This window comes from Ptiloglossa arizonensis, chromosome 7 (assembly GCF_051014685.1).
Source record: "Ptiloglossa arizonensis isolate GNS036 chromosome 7, iyPtiAriz1_principal, whole genome shotgun sequence".
Taxonomy (NCBI): Eukaryota; Metazoa; Arthropoda; class Insecta; order Hymenoptera; family Colletidae; genus Ptiloglossa; species Ptiloglossa arizonensis.
Genome location: NC_135054.1, coordinates 21,304,605 through 21,328,171, shown reverse-complemented (window position 1 = coordinate 21,328,171; position 23,567 = coordinate 21,304,605). Strand labels below are relative to the sequence as shown.

At 42.5% G+C, this 23,567-nt stretch overlaps 2 protein-coding genes across 2 annotated transcripts in view; one reads left to right on the top strand and one right to left on the bottom strand.

Annotated features, from left to right (window-relative positions):
- LOC143148924 (guanine nucleotide exchange factor for Rab-3A) overlaps positions 1-23,567 on the bottom strand; it is a 66,919-nt gene that overhangs the window by 15,075 nt on the left and 28,277 nt on the right. The gene's annotated exons all lie outside the window — the stretch shown is intronic.
- The window catches only part of Dlp (glypican dally-like), a 173,721-nt gene continuing 150,775 nt past the window's right edge, over positions 622-23,567 (top strand). Inside the window, exon 1 of the mRNA XM_076315749.1 lies at positions 622-1,012. Coding sequence (XP_076171864.1) covers positions 862-1,012 — 151 coding nt within the window. The 5' untranslated portion in view covers positions 622-861. The remainder of the gene's footprint in view (positions 1,013-23,567) is intronic.

The following is a 23,567-nucleotide window of genomic DNA, read 5'->3' as shown; positions in this document are numbered from 1 at the left end:
TTGTTTATTATCTGATCAGAGTCAAAGCATACACAACTTACAATGTGTAACATTTATATATATACTAGTTTATAACAGCTTATAATATTTAGTTATAGATAGTGGTAGTAATTCCCTCCAATAATTAAAGTATTAATACCGTCCAATAATATAATGCACCAATATAAAATTTATACTACACAAAGATATTAAAAGTGGCCTTAAATTTGAATCTTTGTCCATCGTGTATTTTATGCTTCTTATATTGTCAGCCATTGTTCGCATTAAAAATGTTTCAAATTACTTTATGCGTATTTTTTTGATTTAGTAATTAACAATTACTAATAGACATTGGTTAATTTATCAAATATTTAAATAACTGTGTTTACTTTTGATCCAGAACGAACGAAAATTAATAATTGAAGTATCAGAACTTTTACAAATATTTCAATTTTAATGTAATACGATGTAAACAAATTTACCGGTTTGCGCATGGCAACCGGTGTGGCGCGCGATTACACGCTATAACATTTCAAATAGTTTGCTACCCAGAAGTCGTTTTGGTCTGCGCATGCGCGTCGTTGCCGGCACGCGTTTTCTTCCACGAGTCGGCCAGTGCGTTTCGAGCCAGCGTAAGGGAGGTATTGCATCGTGTTGCTTCCTCCTTTACGGAATTGTCAACGGTTCTCTTTAAATCATACCTCTTTTTCACGGATACAATTGTGGCGCTGTGCGTTTCGAATTGTCAAACGTGCTTGCCGAACCAAGTGGCGATCTCAAATCTTTTATTTTGCCGCGAATGTACAGACCCAAGTGTCCAATCTCGCGTATTTATCGCGCCAATTCGTGAGTGTGTCGCGTGTGCTTCCGACGAGAATAATTATGAGTGGCGTGCTGTCGATGTTGTGTGTTATCCTGATCCTTAGCGTTGCGACGACGACGGTGCGCGCCGGATTAAAATGTGACGCTGTCAAACCGTATTTCGAGTCGCAAGGCTTTCCTGCTAGTGACATCCCGAAAGAGGCAATTTCATGTGAGTATTTAACCGTATTCGTTACTTTCAAACGTAATAAAATGTATGTCTTGATTTTAATGTTAATTGAAATGAGTTACGTCTGATATCACACAGACCACCGTTATTTTCACGATCCGTACGAAGTTCCTTTCTTTAATTTAAACTTCCATGACTTTTGTAATGCTACCATCGACAAAATAAAATTTGAATATTAGAGTAGTTATAATTTTCGAAAATCTCTGAAGTATAAGGTTTAAATCATGGATGTGCCAAATATTCAGCAATTCAAAATGTAGATAGGGTTGGGTTCGATCGACTTGGTAATTTATTCCCTTATACTCGTTGAATATCGTCAAATCTAATAAAAGGGTCGAGGTTAAAATAATTTTTGTTTTATTTGATTATTTGTGGTAAAATTATTCGAGCTTGATAAATTTTACGACAATCTTCTATCGACTTGTTGGTTGCTTTGGACTAGGGTTCGATTAATACATCACGCATCTGTTCCTTACGAAGGATTTCAAACAGTTTGGGAAACATAAAGGCAAGGAATATTAAAGTTCGAAATTAGAACGTTAGGCTCGTAATTTCCGACATCTATGATTTATTTCGCGAAATTTTGCTGAAGGGTCTTGCAAAGAAACACGTTCAACGAAATATTTATAGCCGATGAATTATGGGTCGTGTTTCTTAGCAGCGGGGGCAACAAGTTGGGGGAGAGAACGAACCAAAGAAAAATTCCGGGAAGTTCTCACGTCAGACTTTAACGTATGAGCACGCTCAAGTCGTGTGCACGACCAACTGTCGAAAATGCCACAGATAAAATAAACACTTGCCGTTCTAACGTAAGTTTTAATTTTTTCCTTTCTATATTTATTTACGTCGCAGGTGAGGGCTATTTGTTTTAAACGAAATGTCTCTTCGAGAAAAGAATGTTTCGGGAGATGTTACTGACTGGCTTAGTATCAAATATTGTTTTGTGCACCGGTTCGCACCGGTATAATAGGAAGTTTTCGTTTATCAGCCGGGTGTATATTTCGTGTGAACTCACAGAGAGTCTGTCTGATCTTATCAGTTAGTGCGATCAAATATGTCCAGCTTGAAAAGTGTATTTACTCGCACCAAATAGATAACACGGAAATGTACGCGTCGTTAACATGATGCACGCCCGAAATTCCCTCAAACGAATAGCGGAACAATAGCTATGTAAGTATTTTATCGTAAAGGTAACCGTTAGATATTGATATTTATCGCAACATTAAGTACGGATTTGATCCGAATCGATTCTGACATTTCTACGTAAATTTATGAAATTGCTCGATCCGTAAGAGATTGTAATCGCTGTTGGTAAAAATAATTTACCGAGAATTAGATAATTTACGGCGTTAATGTACCTCCTCTTAACCCTGTCGATAAAAATGTGTATCGCGCGAGATAGACGCTATGTGTATCTCGGTGCGCTATCTATTTACGTTTCTTTACCTACGAGTTACAAAATACGTTTACGATCCTTTACGATACACAGGGTAGTAAATTTATGGTTATACCGTATGCATCCGACGGAAAAAGGGAAAAGTCGATTTCTCTGGTAGTCATTTGCTCGGATTTCTCAATCTATGCCCACGGAAGTATTAGGAGAGCATCTAGCGCGTGGTATTACTAGATCGTGTTTTCAGCTCGGCCATTCTCGAATGGTTTATTTCCGTTATTGTTTTTGCGTCCGCGTATAAACGTTTATCGGTGAGATGAAAGAAGAAGCCGCGTGGGTTTCGCAGGCGATAAAGAGTTGCGAAGAGCACGAGGTGGCAAGAGGAGCAAAGGGTACACAAAATAAATAAAAGAAAAAGAAATAAAACGAAAAGCATCACGGTGTTCGTTTCACGTTTTATCGCGACAACTGTGTCCAGTACATACGTACGAACGAATACTCGGCATTCATGCCGTATTCAGAACGGAGTTTTGTCACGAATTCCAGCACAAAATAATTACGGTAGCTTCGCGATATTCGTGGATTGTCAACTTTTCTCGGACACCGCCAGGGAAATAATGGCAGATTGATCAAAGACAATAGCTTCCGTGGGAGCGCACCAGAGGGCGCGGTTGCGCGTTTAAACGCGTTTATTTAACTCTTTCGTGGCTTCGCTTTTCATCGAATACGATTGTTCGTGGATAATCGCCGGGGAAACAATAACTGATTGGCTTGGTAACAGTAGGTATTGTAGAATCACCACCAGAGGGTGTATGCGGTTCGGGGATCGCGAAAGAATGTTCGGTACGCGTCTAGTGTGTTTAAAGATACAAGTACGTTAAATCGGTTTACAATTGGCAGCGTATCCTTTGCTTCGAACATGGCGCGCACTTGTAACGGTTTTCCTACATGGCGGTTACGCAAGAGCCACGTGCAATTCTTCGAGAATTTCGATCAACGAAATGACATAGAAAGATCGTCGTACAGTTGTTGCGTTACGAAAGTATACATACAGGTTGGTTCGTTTATTTCAATCGCACGTTTCTCTTGTTTTTCGGAAATGAAAAAGGATGTACGAGGGGAAAACTTTTTTCGTTTCGAGGAAACAATGTTAATATGGATAATCAAAACAATAAGTAATATTTCTTGGCTTCTTATACGTAACGAACAATTGTGCGAGTGTCAAATTTTAACTGTGCTAAACGTTTTAAAGAAACAATTACGAATCGTTTGGATCAAGACTACGTGACAAAGATTGGTGTAAAACAAAGCCATATTTCAGATATTCGATCGGAATTCTCGAATTTTTTGCAAAGTTTTTCCTATCGTTGACAGCCGATGGCTTTGAGTGAAACAAAAGTGAACAGACCACCCTGTGCACACTTGAAATTTACGTTGCCCGAATGTCATGTACGTTGGCCAATTAGAGCAGCAGGATCTGCAGGAGGCGTTCGAACAAGTTCGAACCTGTTCAGTGGAACGACGGACGCTGTTAGAGGGAGAACAAGTACGTGGCTACGGTAGAACATGCTAATCCCGGGGGTAAGCGTCTTTCTCTTTACCTTGCTTTTCGTTAACGATGACGAGACAGTGACAGTTCCCAGACACGATCAATTGGCTAACGGAGAGCACTTTGCGCCACGGAAACTATTAGAACTAATCTAAACCAATCAGCACTTCTATTTAATCCGAGCCCCCGAGCACGAAATTTATCCAACGGACGTGTCGAGCCCGAGGCACGGTGTATCGACGCGATCGTAAAAACGGTGTTTAACGATTAGTTAATAAGTCGAACCGATGGGAGCATCCGGAGGATGGCCAGAAGCAGCCTTGACCCTGAATTTTTACTTTTACGAGCTTTCGCTTTACCTTTCCTCGCCTCGATCCCTACTCCCTCGAGTTCAAACGTTCGTGTCATTTACTTGACCAGCTGCGAGACCTCTCTACCTGAACTCGGGACTCATTATCTCGCAAGAGATGTCGCTTTTCTCTACTTTCGCGACGGAAATTCTCCACGATCCGTGCAATTCAAACGGTTCTTTATCTTCGCCATATACGAGCTTTCGATGATTACACGACCCACGCTGAACTTTTCATGTCAAGCTGTGTACAAAATTCACCACAATTTTCTGTTTGTAAACAAATACGTAACATTGAACATTAATGTTACATATTTGAATTGGAAATTAAATTTATGTCGTCCAATGTATCTTAAACTCTACACACTTTTATTACTAATGATATTTTTTTCACTGTAATAAATATTGTAAGCTCTCGACGAAAAAATCGTATTTTCTCTATTTTCGAGTTTCGATTGTTTTGTTACCGGTAAGCAACTCGAGTTTTCCGGTTAATTCCTCGGCGTGAACTCGGTAGCGGATGTTCTCCGTCCTCGTCATCGGGTAACACGTTTCGAGGTGAGCCTCTTCGGCTTTGAATATCTCATTTGAGATAGTAGCAATCGCGAAGCTTTTGGGAACACCGTAGATAAAATTGATGGCGACTTACCAGCGACCGCGGGAGAACAGGCTTCGCGACAGGCGGAGTTCCTTCCTCCTTTGTCAGGGCTTAGGATCACCGGTGACGCCAACAAATGTCCCGGGATGTCGGACAGGGTATGAAGGAACGTTCAGGGACCTCGAGTCGCAAGCCTTGCTATCTGAAATCGCGGCCTGGTCATTCCGTTCGTTTAATCGCTGCGAGATTAACACACCGTGAGCCATTTTCTCGTTCCACGTTTGTTCGTTGGTCGAGGGAACCTTCTTCCAGTGTTCCGTAAGCTCGAGAAGAACCTCCCGCTGTCTTTTGATCCTCGTTGTGTAGCGCGTGGGTCTTCTCGGACCCGGGGAGACTTTCGTATCGCATAATACGGTTACGCGCTCGTTCATTGGTCGAAGGAAATTATTTGTGTTCGATAATCTCAAGGAGGACACCTCGCGATCGTTTAACCCTTGTCGTATCACGTGTGGGTCTTTTCTGACCCGGAGAGACTTCCACATCGTTCGATTGTAATCTTGATACAGCTTTTCTTAGAAGCGAAGAGAAGCAATGGTAGTATTTTTATTCGAGGCATTCGTGCAGGGTAAGTGTCGGGTCACTTTTGACCCACGCGTCCCTTCCATGGTCGTTTAAATCGTCGACCACACGGAACGTGTTGGCGTTGCGAGGGTCAAGACGTTCGTTTCTCTTCGAACGCATCATCGCCAAGGTTTTGTACCATTCTTTCTTCGATTTTCCAGGGGAGATTACTCGACAATAGGGTCAATTAGGTCGGTGCTAGGAATTGGAAGGCGTTCACGTGGCCAAACAGGTGTGCTAAAGGCATCCACGAGGGTTGGACCGGAGAATGACTCGACGAGTTACAACGATCATCGTTGGAAAACGGGTATTACTGGGATGTGAGCATCGGGTAGACTTTTATCGGGGTAGTGTCGATCAGAGTTTCTATCATCGTCGTTCGTTCTTTCCTTCGTTGGAAACGGGTATTACTGGGATGTGAGTATCGGGTAGACTTTTATCGGGGTGGACGCTACCAGAATTTCCATCATCCTTGTTCGTTCTTTCCTTCGTTGGAAACGAGTATTACTAGGATGTGAGTATCGGGTAGACTTTTATCGGGGTGGACGCTACCAGAATTTCCAACATCGTCGTTCGTTCTTTCCTTCGTTGGAAACGGGTATTACTAGGATGTGAGCATCGGGTAGACTTTTATCGGGGTGGACACGACCAGTTTCCATCATCGTCGTTCGTTCTTTCCTCCGAGTTTTCTTCAAAATCCCCGGAGAGGGGAGGGAGACTCCAGTTCATACTTTGTACTCTCGTCGAGCATTGTTCTCGTCGGGAACGCGCCGACGTCGTCTCTTCCTTTAATTATTCTCGGTTCTCTTAACCGTGGAAGACTAATTTCATATCGAGGTATTATTGTCTCGACACAGAGCAATTTAAACGAAACTGTTGATCGTCGTTCGTACTTTGCACGTTTCGCTGACTTTGCGCGATAAATTGTAGCGTTTACGACTCCGCGATTTTTAACAATATTTACCTACCTCGATATTCGCAAGATGGGAGCAATATCGCAATTATAATCGTAATGTATATCCTTCTTATTTTATATCATTTTTGATACCAGAGAGTTTACAATATCTTTTTCTATTCAAAGTCTTGCTTGTGAATTTTAATTCCTTTCGGATCACAGGTATTCGATAGCTGTTATTAATCGTGGAACTGGAGTATTTTTCGTTTCGAGGATTTATTTCGTCGACTAATATACGAGTATATATTCCACAATATTGTCGCGTTGTACACGGTCCTCCGTGAGTCAAGGGTCGATTATAAGAATTTCTCATTTGATTACAGTGTAAAGTGCGGGGTAGTTAATTCGTCTCGTGTAGGTACATAAACGAAACCGATACTAGACGCTATTACAGCGTCCTAACAATTGATTTATGGCTCGCGTTAGACCGGATCGAGCTTGATAAACGATATGTTTCTTCATTAAAGGCTACGAGGAACCGGTATCTACATTAATTGTCGCGCCTTGTAAGGATAGGGAAACGAGAGGCCGTGGTTTCGTCGAGAACCTTCTCTTTTTCCACGATTAATTATAAACCACCGGAGATATTAAATATCGTCGTGTCGTTCTTTCCATCTTAATTACGCGACGTTTCAATAAAGTAGATCGTCCGTACGATTATATTGCACGGGTTATAACACTGAATCAGGGTAGGTTTCTCGACCCGGTACTTAATTCATGGTAACACACCCTTTCTTCGATCCAGCCCCGTAATTCGTGAGTTTCTCCTCCCGTGTAACAACAACAATCTTGCAACTTCCCGTCGAGGGAAAAACCTTCCGATCGGACCTACCATTAAATAATAAATCGAAGGAAGAATACCGTAACGTTGCAATTTAATACTACCGGAGATGTAAATACGGAGCGACTCGTTCCACGGTGAATAGTATCGGTGTATTCTTCGAATGTTTTCACACGAAACGTGCACCTCGAATGGATAAAACGATTTCGAGAACACGAGGGAAAAACGAGCAACACTTTCGAGCTGCTGCAAAATACAAATACCACGTGTTTGTAATGTTGCATCGTCGATCACTCGACGTATACTTAACATTGCGCCGTTTAAAATGTTTCTTTCAATCTTTTTATCTATAAATAGTTGCACCTTGAAAACGTTCACCGACACCGGAGATTATTTAATAGAAAAATAGAACTTCCAAGTTTTGATCAAAAATCTATTTTCACAGATTGCTCGTATTTTTGTAGGAAATTGTACACGTTTTAGATATATCAACTTTTGAATCGTTTACACTATTAGCGTCGCTAATACCAGTGGATTCAAAGTTACTTAATTTTTCCGACAAACGAAGTCGTATTATTATTTTTAACGCACGAAGTATTTTTCTTAATATTTCTCTTCACGATTTTCAAAATCAATAGCTGGCTAATATTCTAAGAATTATCGTGCGTCGTCCAGGCGCTATTAATACCAGTGGATTCAAAGTTACTTAATTTTTCCAATAAACGAAGTCGTATTATTATTTTTAACGCACGAAATATTTTTCTTAATATTTCTCTCCACGATTTTCAAAATCAATAACTGGCTAATATTCTAAGAATTATCGTGCGTCGTCCAGGCGCCATTAATACCAGTGGATTCAAAGTTACTTAATTTTTCCAATAAACGAAGTCGTATTATTATTTTTAACGCACGAAATATTTTTCTTAATATTTCTCTCCACGATTTTCAAAATCAATAACTGGCTAATATTCTAAGAATTATCGTGCGTCGTCCAGGCGCCATTAATACCAGTGGATTCAAAGTTACTTAATTTTTCCAATAAACGAAGTCGTATTATTATTTTTAACGCACGAAATATTTTTCTTAATATTTCTCTCCACGATTTTGAAAATCAATAACTGGCTAATATTCTAAGAATTATCGTGCGTCGTCCAGGCGCCATTAATACCAGTGGATTCAAAGTTACTTAATTTTTCCAATAAACGAAGTCGTATTATTATTTTTAACGCACGAAATACTTTTCTTAATATTTCTCTCCACGATTTTGAAAATCAGTAGCTGGCTAATATTCTAACAATTATCGTGCATCGTCCAGGCGCCATTAATACCAGTGGATTCAAAGTTACTTAATTTTTCCAATAAACGAAGTCGTATTATTATTTTTAACGCACGAAATACTTTTCTTAATATTTCTCTCCACGATTTTGAAAATCAGTAGCTGGCTAATATTCTAACAATTATCGTGCATCGTCCAGGCGCCATTAATACCAGTGGATTCAAAGTTACTTAATTTTTCCCATAAACGAAGTCGTATCATTATTTTGAACGGAATATGTTTCTGAAAAAGTTATTCCACGATTTTCGAAATCAGTATCTGGCCAATATTGTAAGAATGATCGTCGACCGTTAAGTCGACCGGGTATGAAATCCACCGCGCGGGTCGAAGAACATATTTTCCAAGAGGAAGAGTGAACAAATCGGACGAATTTGCAAACGTCGTCGCGCCAGTGAAATCGAGTATTCACTGTCCAAACAAACACGCGTGGGAAAAGAAAACGACTCGCTTTCTGTAAAATCGAACATCGCGAGGAAAGGGTAGCAACGGTGTAAAAGCGATCCTCGGAGTAAGTTATGGCAGTCGAGAAGTTCTGACGGGTCGAAGCTGGCTCGAAACATGTCGTCACCGGCACCGTGGAATGCAGAAAGGAGTCGTTTCATAGTGAGAGGGTCGTGGTTGGCTACGGTTGGAAACCAGCGCGCTTTAAACGCTCGATGTTATAAGTTATAACTTTTAAATAACCTTAGCGATAGAGCGCGCCTGGAAACCAGCTCGGCTCGTTCGCCCGACCGTGATGAGTTTCTGATTGATGTACAGGGTGTCCTACAGTTGCGCGCGATGTACTTATCCACGTAACGATCGTAAAGGGAGAAAAAAGTCACGAGGCTCCCGCGAATGCTTTTCAAACGTACCGTATGATCGAAAACATTGCACGTGGTATTCGGAAAAAAAGGCGAAAGAAAATAATTTCACGAAAAACGAAGTCAACGAGTAATTTTTTTTTTTTTTTGGAAGTAAATGTATTCATCGTTTATCGCGAGTTGTTGTTTCGAAGAGTTTTGAAACGGTTCGAATCCAACTTTCCCTGTGTTACGTACTTACGTATGTTCGTGTGTACTAATCGTTGCTGGTAGCAGTTCGGTAGCGTGTCCACCGTATATTTAGACAATTTGGTTACTATCTGTTGCGTATCTGCAATCCGAAACATCGTGGAATTGGAAATCCTGATATGTGCACCGGGGACGTTCGTTGCATGTAAAGCTCGCGAGGGAGATGCATATGCAAGCGACCGTTGGAAAAAATGGGAAACACGTTCCTCGAAGAAATATGGCAGAACTTCTGTGCTCGAACTTCTTGGATTTTTTATACGGACAGGGAACGTTTAGAGAAGGGCCCTTTTTTCCAAGGTGATCTTGGAATACGGCATTCCTGCATAATTCTCACCAACTGTCGACCAATCGAATTAATTTTCCATTTAAGCAGTTGTCTTGGCGTTCGGTTGGAAATGAAACCGGTAATTCCGAAGCCGGGCTGGCGAATCTCGTTGAATTCTAACTGCACACTATTTCATCGTGATTCGTTCACTCTCGTTCTCGTTCGAGTTACGTACGTTTATTCAATATTGCCTGTTTACGATTTTATCGCGTTGTCACGTTCAATGTAACGATTACAAGCGGTCTCGACGGTATCGATAAATTATCAAAGTCCACCCGGGGGAGAAAAAAAATATATAATCTACCGACTTCTTATTAATGGTATTAACGAAAGAAATTGAAGGTGTCGAGGAACATAAATAAGTCGCGAAACTTGCACACACAGCGAAAAGAGGGAAGTTGCGTATAAAAATGACGGAAGTTACTATTATTACCTTTGCCCACGGAAGGCCTACAAGACGAATGTTCTTGCGGCCAACAAGAATCTTAACGAAGCCCCGATTGGATCTTCTAAGTTTCCAAGGAACGTTAGGGTTTCACGCAACGTACAAAATCCTGTCCGTTATTTTTGTCCGTGATCGCAGGTAAAAAGGCAAAGTGTTGTTCGAGCGTTGTTCAAGGATTTTTCTATATCTCTAATCCGACCGGAACCAATAATACTTTCCCTCAAGGTCGTCCGTAGACCTCTAAATTATACTCTCGAGAGGATCGTCCTTTGTGAGTTTCCCAAAAAGGTAGCCTGTCCATTGAACTTTACTCGGTTACTACAACTAACTTTAACCCCTCGGTCATTCTGAGAATTCACGTCGAAAAGCTTTCATTAGCAATTTTCAGCGATTTTCTTGTCCGATGTGTATTTAAAATTACATTCTAATCGAAGTCAACCACTCGGAGTCCATCCCTTGTAACTATTCACACGTGATATTACACGTGTTACCACATTATAATTGAAACTACTTGAATTTCTCCCCTTAGTGACTATATGCGACATTGCACCTATCATTAGGGACCTGTGCAAAGGTACATTATGATCAAAGTTGATCACCAGGGGTCCTTACCTTGTTAGTGTCTATACACGACACTGCACGTATCATTAGGCACCTATACTCCATCGTTCTACGATATCGCGTTTTAATCCTGTTACCCGAGTAGTCTCTTGTCTATTGGAAGTCATTCAACTCGATTTCTATTTGAAGTATAAACTTTCTGGACAAACTTCGACGAAGTTTGGAATCCATCGAACGAAAGAAATTTCATCTTCGAAACAGAGAACCTCTGAGAGTGCCTTGTGCACAGAGGGTGGTCTCTCTGATTCGTTTTTCCCTATCGCCATGCTGCTCGTGTTATGTCAACCGATTCTCTCGCTGGTGTGTTTATCTTAGACTCCGATAGAGGAGAAACGGGACTGGGTAGTACTGAATGCGCACTGTGACACATTCCTCGGACGCCATACCACGCGCGACACTGAGCATCCGTGCATACGTGTACGCACCTTCGAAGTGCATGCTCCTGCCATGTGTTGCTCGAGTGGCTAGTTAGCGTTGGTTTAGCGATGCAAAGATAAGAAACGAGCCGAGCAACGTTGAAGAGTTCGAGTTAACAGCGTCAGGGGACAACGTTTTCGTGGCTTGGAGGGCGACACTTGCGAGTCAGGACGGGCCACGCGGTGTTTGTCTCTTTCGTCGAGGACTTTTAGACATCGAGCACGTTGAATCTCGTCAGCTGGCTTTAGGAAAATTTCAACGGAGCGTGTTCCGTGTTTTTTTATTCTTTCCTACACGTTCAACGAATCCCTGTACGTTATCACGTCTCGAATAATAACCTTTCCCAAGATTGAAAATTATATTGCTGAACACGCTGCAATGTTAACCGATTTGGAACGAAGTGTGTTCCATGTCTCGGGTTTGACTCGGTTTGAATAGTTTTTGATAGAGCTCTAATTTCTTCAAAAGTTTCAATTGGTTTGGATAGTTTTTAATAGAACTTTAATTTCTTCGAAAGTTTCAATTGGTTTGGATAGTTTTTAATAGAACTTTAATTTCTTCGAAAGTTTCAATTGGTTTGGATATTTTTTTATAGAGGTCTAATTTCTTCGGAAGTTTCAATTGGTTTGGATATTTTTTTATAGACCTCCAACGAATCCCTGTACACTGTCATGTACTAAATAATAATTTTTCCCAAAATTGAAAATTCTATTGCTAAACACGCTGCAATGTGAACCGATTTGGAAATTGGAACGAAGCGTGTTCCATGTCTCGGGTTTGAGTTGGTTTGAATAGTTTTCGATAGAGCTCTAATTTCTTTGGAAGTTTCAGTTGGTTTGGATAGTTTTCGATAGAGCTCTAATTTCTTCGGAAGTTTCAATTGGTTTGGATATTTTTGTATAGACCTCCAACGAATCCTTGTACACTGTCATGTACTAAATAATAATTTTTCCCAAGATCGAAAATTCTATTGCTAAACACGCTTCAATGTGAACCAATTTGGAAATTGGAACGAAGCGTGTTCCATGTCTTGAGTTTGACTCGGTTTGAATAGTTTTCGATAGAGCTCTAATTTCTTCGGAATTGGTTTGGATATTTTTTTTATAGACGTTCAACGAATCCCTGTACACTGTCGTGTCTCGAATAATAATATTCCCCGAGAATAGCTGACAAAAATCGGTTTAACGAGCGCGTTGCACTGCACGGTTTACTTAGCCTAGATGAGGATTGTGATATTCGAAAGTCGCTAATTTTGCGAGATACGATGCACATTCGCACATCCGTGTTATGCATACTTGTGAAACTGCACGGTGCTCTTTCTCAATACACTACGCACTGTGTGTTTAGAATCCGTAGATATCGGTTCGATCGTTTCGAAATGCGGGGTCGAGTTGTAGAAAAATGAAATTTCCACGTAGTGGAGCATCGAAACGCTCGAAAAGTCCGTAACCCGGAAAGAAACGCACGTGTCGTAGCTTCGAGTCTGTTATTTTCGAGTTGGCCGGAGTCCTTTTACATCGTATTCGTGTTACATCCGCGCCAGATGCGCCGGGGACAATTCAATCGGGTACAATTTTCGTCTTGAATTCGTTGCGCTTCAAAAGGGGGACTTGTTCCTTTCTGCGAAGGAAAGTTGCATTCGAAATTCGTCGATCGGTGGCTGCCGTGTTTAAATCGTGCGTACGATAAAGGCGCGAGTTTCGTCGAGAATCAACTTACGGTACAATTTACAATATGTATCTTAAAATCAAGTTACTTCGAATTACCCCTTTATCCGTGCGTGTTACAAATTGAACACACTTCGTCCTTCGCTGCTACCGAGTCGTGTCCACATTCACGACTCTGTTTCGGTAAAAACGTATCGATATTATGATTATCATCGTCCACGAAACGTTTACAGTAGCTCAAAATCGGGATTTAAAGATTGGAGTCGAAAGGGTTGCTTTCGAGAAGGATCTCGATGACGCTCGGTAAAACGTGGCGCCTCCTGCGCGGCCTAAAGATCCATTGAAACTGATCGGCCGAACGCGCAGATGCTCTCTACTCTTGCAATGTTTGCAAATGTATCAAAGTTTCCGCGTAATGACCTTCTGTTTGATTTGCAAATGAACCGGTGGGTGAGGCGACGCTGGCCAACGGGGGCCAGAGATCGCGGGGTGCGCGTGGGGGCCGGGTGGTTGCAGCGGGGGCGAAGGGGAGACGGTCACAGGAACGGGGGAATGCGTTTGACGCGTGTCACGTGCACATGTCAGCCCAGACCGCACCGCGTCGTTCATTCTAGCTCTTTCCACCTAGCAGCCCTGTCGACGAGCTTTCTGTCAAGTTCGTTGCTCCCTGTCATCGATTTTCTTCCTGACGGTCGTCAGTCGTTCCGTGTGATCGCCCGTTAATAGTAAACCGCGGCTGCTGCCACTCTCGTCTCGTTTGCACATCTAATTAGAACGCGCGAACGTTACGCGCGACGCGATACCAAAGCCACTTGGGAACGATATTTAACCCGCGATTTTGGCCGACCGGTTGCGAACACCCGGTGCTACCATTTGATCTCCGATCGTTGTTGCATCGAGAAGTTGACTCGATGCGTTCGGGTACCGATTGGTCGGGTGAGTCCTTATCTATGTAAGTTCGAAGGTTTTGGAACTGTCGAGAGACTTTGCATCCTCGAACATCTTCCAATTGTTTTGGAACTCTTTTCACTTGGTCTGCGATCGTTGTTGCATCGAGAAATAGACTCGATGCGTTCGGGCATCGATGGATGAGTCCTTATCTATGTAAGTTCAAAGGCTTTGGAACTGTCGAGAGACTCCATATTCTCGAACATCTTCCAATTGTTCTGGAACTCTTCTCACTTGGTCTGCATTCGATGGATCAGGTGACTTCTTATCGATGTAAGTTCGAAGATCTTTGGAACTGTCGAGAGACTATGTCCTCGAACATCTTTCAATTATTTGGGACCTTTTCCTTCCATTTGCTATACGATCGTTGTTGAGCGAGAAGATTCTATTTGGTACCGATAGGTCACATCATCGATCGAAGTTCAATGCAAAGATGGAAGATTTTCAAAGTCTTCGAGACTCTTGAAAGATTTCTATATATCCTCAAACATCTTCCAACTTCTTGGAAACGACATTTGATCCTCAACTTGTTCGATCCAGTTGCCAGTCTCGTTTGGTCTTATCGATGGAAGTGCAACGCAAAGGAAGTTTTCGAGTCTTCTCGTGACCCTCGAGAAACACCAGAACGTCCTCGAACATCTTCCAACATTTTTGGCAAACGCTCGTGCACAGAGTTGCCGAGATCCTCGAACCAACAGGGAGTATATTTATCCGGCGCGTTTCTCTTTTTCCGTTCTCGTCGAAGCGTTTAATCATCCTGTCGAGATAAAATGCACACCTTTTTTCAGCTTTGCTCAACGCGACCGGGGGAAGGTTCGGCTCGGTTACGTGTCACAAAACGGGAACACGCATGACAACCAGGAAAATGAGATTTGCCTGATTAATATCGCGCTCTACATCGAGCTGCGCGCGTAAAGTACCAGTTGTTGCATCCGGTCGTGACTCGTAATTAGCGGTGCAGGTTACGACTCGTAACGGTCGGGGTAATTGTAATCGTATCCAGTGGGAATGTTTTCGAAACTGTGTCGATAAAACGTGCGATCGTTTCGAAGAAATTACATACTTGGAAGTAAGACCGAAAGGAAAGGAGAGTTCTCGCTACATTAGCCCTTCCGGTGTAACGAGATCGAAATATTAACCTTGAAGTCGAGCCAACGGATACGGGCAGGATCTTTTTATAAATATTTTTAAACACACGCACCGTAAGAGCTCGCCTCCGACGAGTAGCTGGTACACGATACGATAAAACTCTGTATGTTCGTTGCTCGGGACCGGGCAAGGACATATACCGTGTACCGAGTTGTCGTTGATATTTTTCTAAATATTGCTGCGCTAGAATTTTTCTACGGTAGAGTAGTTTTTACTTTAGAATCTTTTTTTATCGTAGATTTTTTTACGCTAGAAAACAATATATTGTGCACAGAGATATTATTGGTATTTCTGTAAATGTTACGCTGGAATGTTCCTATCGTAGAATTTTCTAACCTTAGAATATTTTAACTCTAGAATATTTTAACCCTAGAATTTTTAACCCTACGCTTGTTCACTTTGCAATTTTCTTACAGTATAATACTTTCATACAATTAAAAAAAATAATGATATCGTCGATATTTTTGCAAATGTTGCCACGCAAGATATTCCTTTACCCCACAATTTTTCCACGATACAATTCGTCCTTCACTTCACTCTTCGCGAAAGAACCGACACCGATTCGATATCGGAACCGATTAACCTTTCCTCGCGACGCACCATGACCGTTCGGCGATTGTCGTTCACGCGATCTCTTCGCCGAGTCGTTGCACGCTGGCTCAGCATCCAACTATTGCGGAATTAGCGCGACTCTGCGGAAAGAGGAAGTGCCGTCATCGAGTTCCCGCGCGTTTCCTGTACCACCGTGTGTTGCACGGTCAGTTGTAACGAAAACGTCGATGCTCGGACCCAACCGTCCCTTCCACCCCTCCACTCCTCCCTCCCGCCCCCAGACCATGGGAACCGAAACCATGAAAGTTCCACGGTGTGTACCAGCATCGAATCCGCTTCGCGAGATTCACGCGCGCGTACACGCTCAACGGACTTCTGAATGCTGGCCGCAGAATGCACATCCTCCCGAAGGAAACCGGATATTCCTGAGGCTCTGGCGATGCTGTTGGCACCCTACGCGCTCATTGTCCCCTGAGAATTTCCTTCCATCGTGCGGTTTTTGTGTTCGCGACAACAAAAGTCCACACACGTTAGCGCGCGTCTGCGTAAGCGTACCAGCGACGCCTCGAGACGACGCTACCCGCCCACAAAAACGATCATTCGGAGCGGAATCCGCGCGACGGATTTCTCGTATAGCGGTTCTGAGTTAGCTTCTTCCGAGACTCTTCTAATTCGAGCTCTTTTTACCAACAGTCTTCTCAGGTTTGTTGCTCGGCTCTTCCACAAAGAAGGTGGTTCCAACAGAGTCCCTTTCATCTTGGTAATACCTCTGCCGAAACCGCTGCCCAAGATTTTACCCTTGCGTTTCGCTTACCTGATGCGTTCGGACTTCTACCCAGGGTTCCATTACCTATTTCTACCTGAGCGCTATCTCGAGTTCGGCTACTTAACACGTTCACGGTCCACCGATCTATCTACGAGAGGCTCGGGCCTGTTTCGAGTTCGATAGGTATCTCGTGCGGGATCGAACCGGGTGAAAGAATCGTGAAACGATTGGGTGCATCGGGCGGGACAAGTTCAGGATTATTTATTGCTACGAATATCGAGAACATTTTACGCGTATTCGTCTCGGTTATCCAACGATTGTTTATTCAAGCTTCCATTACCGTCTTTGTATGGACGTTCCGCTTAAGATTTTCCACTGAAAGCTTTCCTGTCTAATCCTCCGCTTCGCTCGGATATCTTTGCCGAAAGATTTTCTGCGGATGTATTTCTCTCTTTCCAAACTTGTCTCTTCGCGGTGGGACTGTTTTCGCTTTCGATCATCGAAGGAGCTTTCTTAATACTTGATCTAGAAATAAATAATCTAGAACTTTGTTAACGCGATCTTCGGTCATTGACGATACCTTGGAAAGGTAGATTGACGAGAACTGAACGTGAGATCGTAGAGAAAAATTCTACCAATAGTCAATACTTGATACAAACAATCCAGAATTTAACTAACACGATCTTCGATCGTCTTCGGTACCGTGCAAAGTCAAATCGACGAGAATTAAACGCAAGATCTCCCAGAAAGATTCTCTCCATAGTTAATACTTGAAACAAACGTTCAAGACCTCGACCGATCCAATCTTCGGTTATCATCGATCCCCTGCAAAGTCAGAACGACGAAAGTTGAATGAAAGATCGCACAGAAAGATTCTCTCCATAGTCAATACTTGAAACAAACGGTCCAGACCTCGATCGATTCAATCTTCGGTTATCATTGATCCCCTGCAAAGTCGGAACGACGAAAGTTGAATGAAAGATCGCGTGGAAAAATTCCACCGGCCATAACTAGGGAGAAAGTAGGGAGAAAAGGGATTGGTTGCACCGGATCCAGATCGTTTCTCGGTCGATTGGTCCAACTAGTCGACTCGTCCATGTCGATGTCCTTCTCCCTGTTATTCCAAATGGTTGCCACTTACGTTACGTTATCGAAGTTACGCTAACCGAGTAGCAATTGCTCGAAGGTGGTGTTCGAGGGAGGTTACGAGGTAGTCAATTTTCATAAATTTCTTCCCTCGGGACTATCACGCATTCGGAGTGTTTCGTTCTCGAGTTGGCAAGTCGCGTGGCCAGGCTTCCTGTAAACTCTTCGTCCTCGCTTTTCCAACGTTATTTCGTTTCTTGTTAGCCCGGTAAGTGGATTCCTCAGCGAGTTTTCCACTCCTCGGGGCAAGCGCCGCGCAAAATGCCGACGACTCGAATATTTACACGCACCTGAGGTATCATCTCTCTTCGTGCATGTACGCGCAACAGCCGACATAATTTTAACTTCCACGACGTTCCATGGCCGTATTTCCACGGGTCTCTTCGTGTTCCTGTTACGCTCGACTAAGAGACGACGAAAACCGTGAACCGCGTCTCGCTCGTTTCTACGCGACTTCTTTTCCAGTTTCCGGAGAAACGGTTCCAACCCGTCCGGAGATTCCAAACGGCTCAACTTTGCCTAATTTCAATATTTCAAATTACTCCCGGTGTTCCTCGCTGGCACCGGGAAACTTAAGGGACTTCGTACTCGTTGCCAGTTACCTCTATATTTTACGAAAAACGAACCAATTCTAGGGGCGTTCAGTTTTATTGAGGTACTTTCGGTTAAGTCGACGAGTAGTTACCGGTTAGTTACCTTCACATTTTACGAAAGATGAACCATTGTAATCGTAAACGCGTTCGGTTTCTTTTTGAGGTACTTCAAGTTAGGAACTGTATCGGCGAAATTGTGACGCGTTGTAAAAAATATTGGGTCGTTCGGAAAGTCATTTCATTTTCCAAAATGGAAAATATATACACACTCTGAAAAAATTGTGTTTCATTTTTACCAAAAAAAAAAAACAAAAACGAAACGACTTTCCGAACAATTCAATAGTTTGAAAAATACTGGAGTTTAAGGTACGCTGTAACGACCTTCGAGAACGTTTCACGTACGTTAGAATTACGAGATTGAGCGTGTTAATTGCAAAACGTGGATACAGAAGATCGAACACGATCGTTGAATGGTCATTGGACGCATGAGACTTATGCGTTAAACTCCTCTAAGCTTGAGCAACTTCGAGGTGGAGAGTCGCATTATTTTTTATTTACGCGATCCTCTCGGGTCGCGTTTCACGGTCCCGTGCTATGCTTCGAGATATTAAGAATTATTAGGTTTGTTGGTTGAGAGGAGAGACGGGATTTCATTCGTCTCCCGGCGAATTTCCGGCCTCGAGATTGCACCGACGTCTCTTCCTGTTCCTCGGGCATCGTGCAAGATTCACGAGGCCATTTTCGTTGGCTCGTTGCGTTCCCCTTTTCGATATTTAATCCCGCGAGGCGAACGACGACCAACTTCCATCCACGAGAACCGTTGGACGATTCTTCCGTTATCATCGGTTCGCTCTTACTCATCCGGAGTGACTAAAGGGCCCTTTTATCGAACAGTTGAATCGTTCGTCACGCGTTATTCATTCTCCACCCGTCGGTTTAATTGTTAACCTCGGAACTCTCGTGTCGCGCAGGCCAACCTATAAATATTACTCCCGTACATTATTTTCAAATAACTTCCAACGAAAGTAAAAGATCACCATATTTTGTCATTAGGTGATTTCCAATGAAAGTAAAAGATTATCATATTTCGTTATTAGGTGATTTCCAATGAAAGTAAAAGATTACCATATTTCGTTATTAAGTAACTTCCAAACAAAATAAAAGACGCCCATATTTCGTTATTAAATAACTTCTAAAAGTAATAGTAAAAATATTCCATTAAATACTGTTCGACAGGATGAAAGATAGAAAAATAATAATTCTTCGCGTATAATACATATTTCCACCACGATAAATGCACCACTCCGTGTAATCTCCATCGTCTTCTGTAATTGCTAATTATTATCCCCGACGACTTTCGTCTGTAAAACAACGCGTTTCGCGTTTCGTTTCGAAAGGTACGATCGTTCGAAATCAATTCAAATTTACCCGCGTACGCATCGTTTCGTCCGTTTTTATTCCCAGCTGTTCCATTCTCGGTGAACGATCGCGTGGAACGGGTTATTTCGTTTCGAAATTTCAACATTCGTCCCGATTTGCGTGCAGCGATTTTTCGAAACTTTTCCCATGGTCGGTGTGTCTCGTTCGCACGACCACCTGTTTCGTTTCCACGGGAATGCAACATTTTACCACGCGGTCCAGATATTTGTCAACCCTCGTACGCCATAAACGCGCGAATCGCGGCTGTTCGTTATCTCCGGCTTCGTCTGGATGGCAAACGTTATACTCGCGAACGATATCGCATTCGAGGTTGCACGCGCCCGGGAAAATATCGGAAAAAGCGTGCTCGGTAGGGCGCCATGGAGCTTAACTCGGAGCGACGTCGGCAAACAACGAAACTTTCGCCCATTGAGGGGTGCAGGCACGTTTGCTTGGAAATTGCTCGATCAATCGAAGGGTATTCGCCGTGTTTTTCGTCGCGGTTTCGTTCTACTTGCTATGCCGCTCGCGATCATGGAACTCTCGTTGCCGCAAAATCGACCAGAACTAAATTAATTAGCAGCGGTCCCGACCCGCGAAATCTCCTCCCGGATAGATCGTGGAACGTTGGCACGTGACCTTGCCGAGAGTTACGCCAAATCGTACTAATTACTATTCCAATTACGAGTACCAAACTCGGTGTTCGCTACTCGAAACTTCGGGAAATCGATACGACTCGAATTATCGTAACTCTTTCGTTCTTGGATCGTTTATGGTAACTTTCATAAGCGAATTGTAACTGGTACTCGTCGATTCTGAGATTCTGAGATTACTTAGGGTTGGAAAAAATATTTTTCTTGACTATTTTGTGCATACTGGATCACACTTTTATATTTTGACAATGTTTGAAGACTCATCTTGCGAGCTTATACTTATAGTAACTTTCACAAGCGAATTGTAATGGGAACTCATCGATTCTTCGATTCTGAGATTACTTAGAGTTGGAAAAAATATTTTTTTTGACTAGTTTTTGCATACTGGATCACACTTTTATATTTTGAAAATGTTTGAAGACTCATCTTGCGAGCTTATACTTATAGTAACTTTCACAAGCGAATTGTAACAGGTACTCGTCGATTCTTCGATTCTAAGATTACTTAAGGTTGGAAAAAATATTTTTCTTGACTATTTTGTGCATACTGGATCACACTTTTGTATTTTGAAAATGTTTGAAGACTTATCTTGCAAATTTCTATTTAAACTAACTTTCACAAGTGAATTCTAATCTACACTCGTCGACCCTTTGATTCTCCGATCATTTAAAGTTGCAAAGTATACATTTGTTGTTCATTTTTGCGCGTGCTCTATTTCCCGAAGAAATTTTGAAAGACATCCCCGTTTGCACGAAACTAAAAGTAACTGATATCTATTTATAGATACTAATGAAAAGGCCGAGGGACAAAAGAAATGGTCGTGAATGACTAAATTGTGTTTCGCGCGATTTCGGAGCGGAAAAAGCAACGAGAAACGGGCCAACGAGGTCTATTCAGTTTCATCCACGTTTTACGGAACTTGTTTTCGAATTTCGAGATTTAGAAAGGAAGCATTAGATATCGAGCGACGTTTGGGGGGACGGAGGAAGGGAAGAATGGTCTTAAATCACGGGCGGTCGTCGCGTTCACCCAAATTCCAGCGGCTGGAATAAGCAAGTCGTTAAAGCCGCGAACGTTTGCTTTTACGAGCAGGAAATAAGGTTGTAAAATTCAGCGACACAAACAGAATCTCTCTTTTTACTCCGTACCACGCTCACGCATACCGATTCGATCGAACGAGAGAAAAAAACGGTTCGGTCCGTGGCGATGAATCGCGAGTTAACGAGATTTCATTAATTACCTCTCTTTCGAGCGTTTCGTAATAATAAACTCGAACGAGGAGACCGGAGAGGGACGGAATGTGAACACGTATCTCAATTCCGATTGCAGGATCTCGTCGATTATTTTCTTCATTTTTGCTCGCGACTTTTTCAATTAGCAACTTTTTATTTTCAACCGAGAATCTCGATTTGGCGTTACGGTTGTACACGTAGAGTCTCGAGAGCGAAGGTTTTTATTATTTTTCTTTTTATTATTATTCGTTTACGAAAGATTACATCGAACGAGTCTCTTCGGGGCTCGTTTCGAAACATTGAAACGGTGGAACGATGACGGCCATTAAGAAAGGAACGAAACGATCGTTGGATTCGTGTACACTCGGCAGTTTGCGATTAAATATACGCGACATCGTTCGTTTCGAACGAACCTACCGATAGAGTGGCTCGCGTGTCGGTTCGTTCTCCGCGAACCCTTCCGTGTTTAAAATAGACAAGGGAAGGGTGAGATAGCGAGGAAAAAAATAACGTCGAAGGCAACAGAGGGGCTAGACACAATAGCGGAAAGAAGTACGCACCGGGGGAAGACAGGATGCAGTCGTGATAGGGTCCTTGGAAGCCATATCGCGTATCAGTACACTCTTAAAGGTGCGAGACTGCGACGATAATTAACGAACCGAGTTATCGTCTTTCTATTCTGGTATTTTATTACGAACGTCGATGCGTTTCGTTCGTTTGAAAACAGTACTCACGTAGTTTCCAATACGATCCCGTATGATCAGAGATTCTCACGGTACGAGTCATCGAAGTGATATTGTTCACTCTCCTCGTTTAATGTACGCGTTACGAGCGAGTGACTCGCGAAGAATTCTCGTTTTCGAAAGCGAGTCTCGGGCGATAAAGTTCTGAACCTTGGAAATCTTGCTGTACGTTATCGACGATAAATTATTAACCGACTGGTTCACGATATTGTGCATTAGGACGATTTTATTCCCGTGATGATTTTCTAACGAAGAGATTTCACCGTTGAGTTTGGAGTAACGTGAAATAAGACGTTGTCAGCATTGGTGCGGAAGAATCATCCGTTAAGCGGTCTACGGTTCGGTTATTTTCTTTTTAGGTATTTCTTTTCAGTTCTAAGCCGAGAGTCGCGAAGAAAACACTGTTATCGTTTGCACTAAATTGTAATACCGTATATTTCTTTACACCGACTTTATATTCTTGTATGTACACAATCATTGTACTACCGAATACGCAAAGATCCCTGTGTATCGCGATAAACTATATATTATAAAACACAAATATCAGAGTATATAAATTAATATATTATAATCCGAAGTTTATTACGCAAATATCAGAAACTGTATATTAAATATCTGAAGTTTACTACGCAAATATTAGAGAACAAGGCATGAAGCGCGCGCAACAAGCTGAAATATCTCTGCCGTATTCAAAGATACAAGAAACCTGTATAATTTATACGGTTCCCCAAGAACGAATGTCACGAACGTGAAATGGTCTCTCTGGCGCGCTCGCGAGTTATTAAAAAGACGTAACGCACAGTCGCTGAAGGAGTTTATGGTGTCGGTCGCGATAAAGTGCATTTTATAATGCGACGGTCTTCACGGCCCACGGTCTGCCTACTCTGCATAGCAATAAACGTCGTTTATGAACCTTACGAGAACAGGTGCAAGGGACCCTTCTGTTGTTCTCCACTTTAACGAATCACTTTCGGTCGTTCGATCAAAGCGGCCTCGAGAAAGAGAGAGAAACAGAGAGAGCGAGCGAGAGTGTGAGAGTAAATGAGAAAGAGAGAGAGAGAGAACAGAGAAGAGAGAGAGAGAGAGAGAGAGAGAGAGAGAGAGAGAGAGAGAGAAATGGAGAAAGAGAGCGATCCGTTAATCGGATTTCTCTTTGGCGATCGATTCGACGTTGAAACCTGAATCCCTCGGTGATTTCAATGCCGCGTAAGGAGAGTTGACCAACAT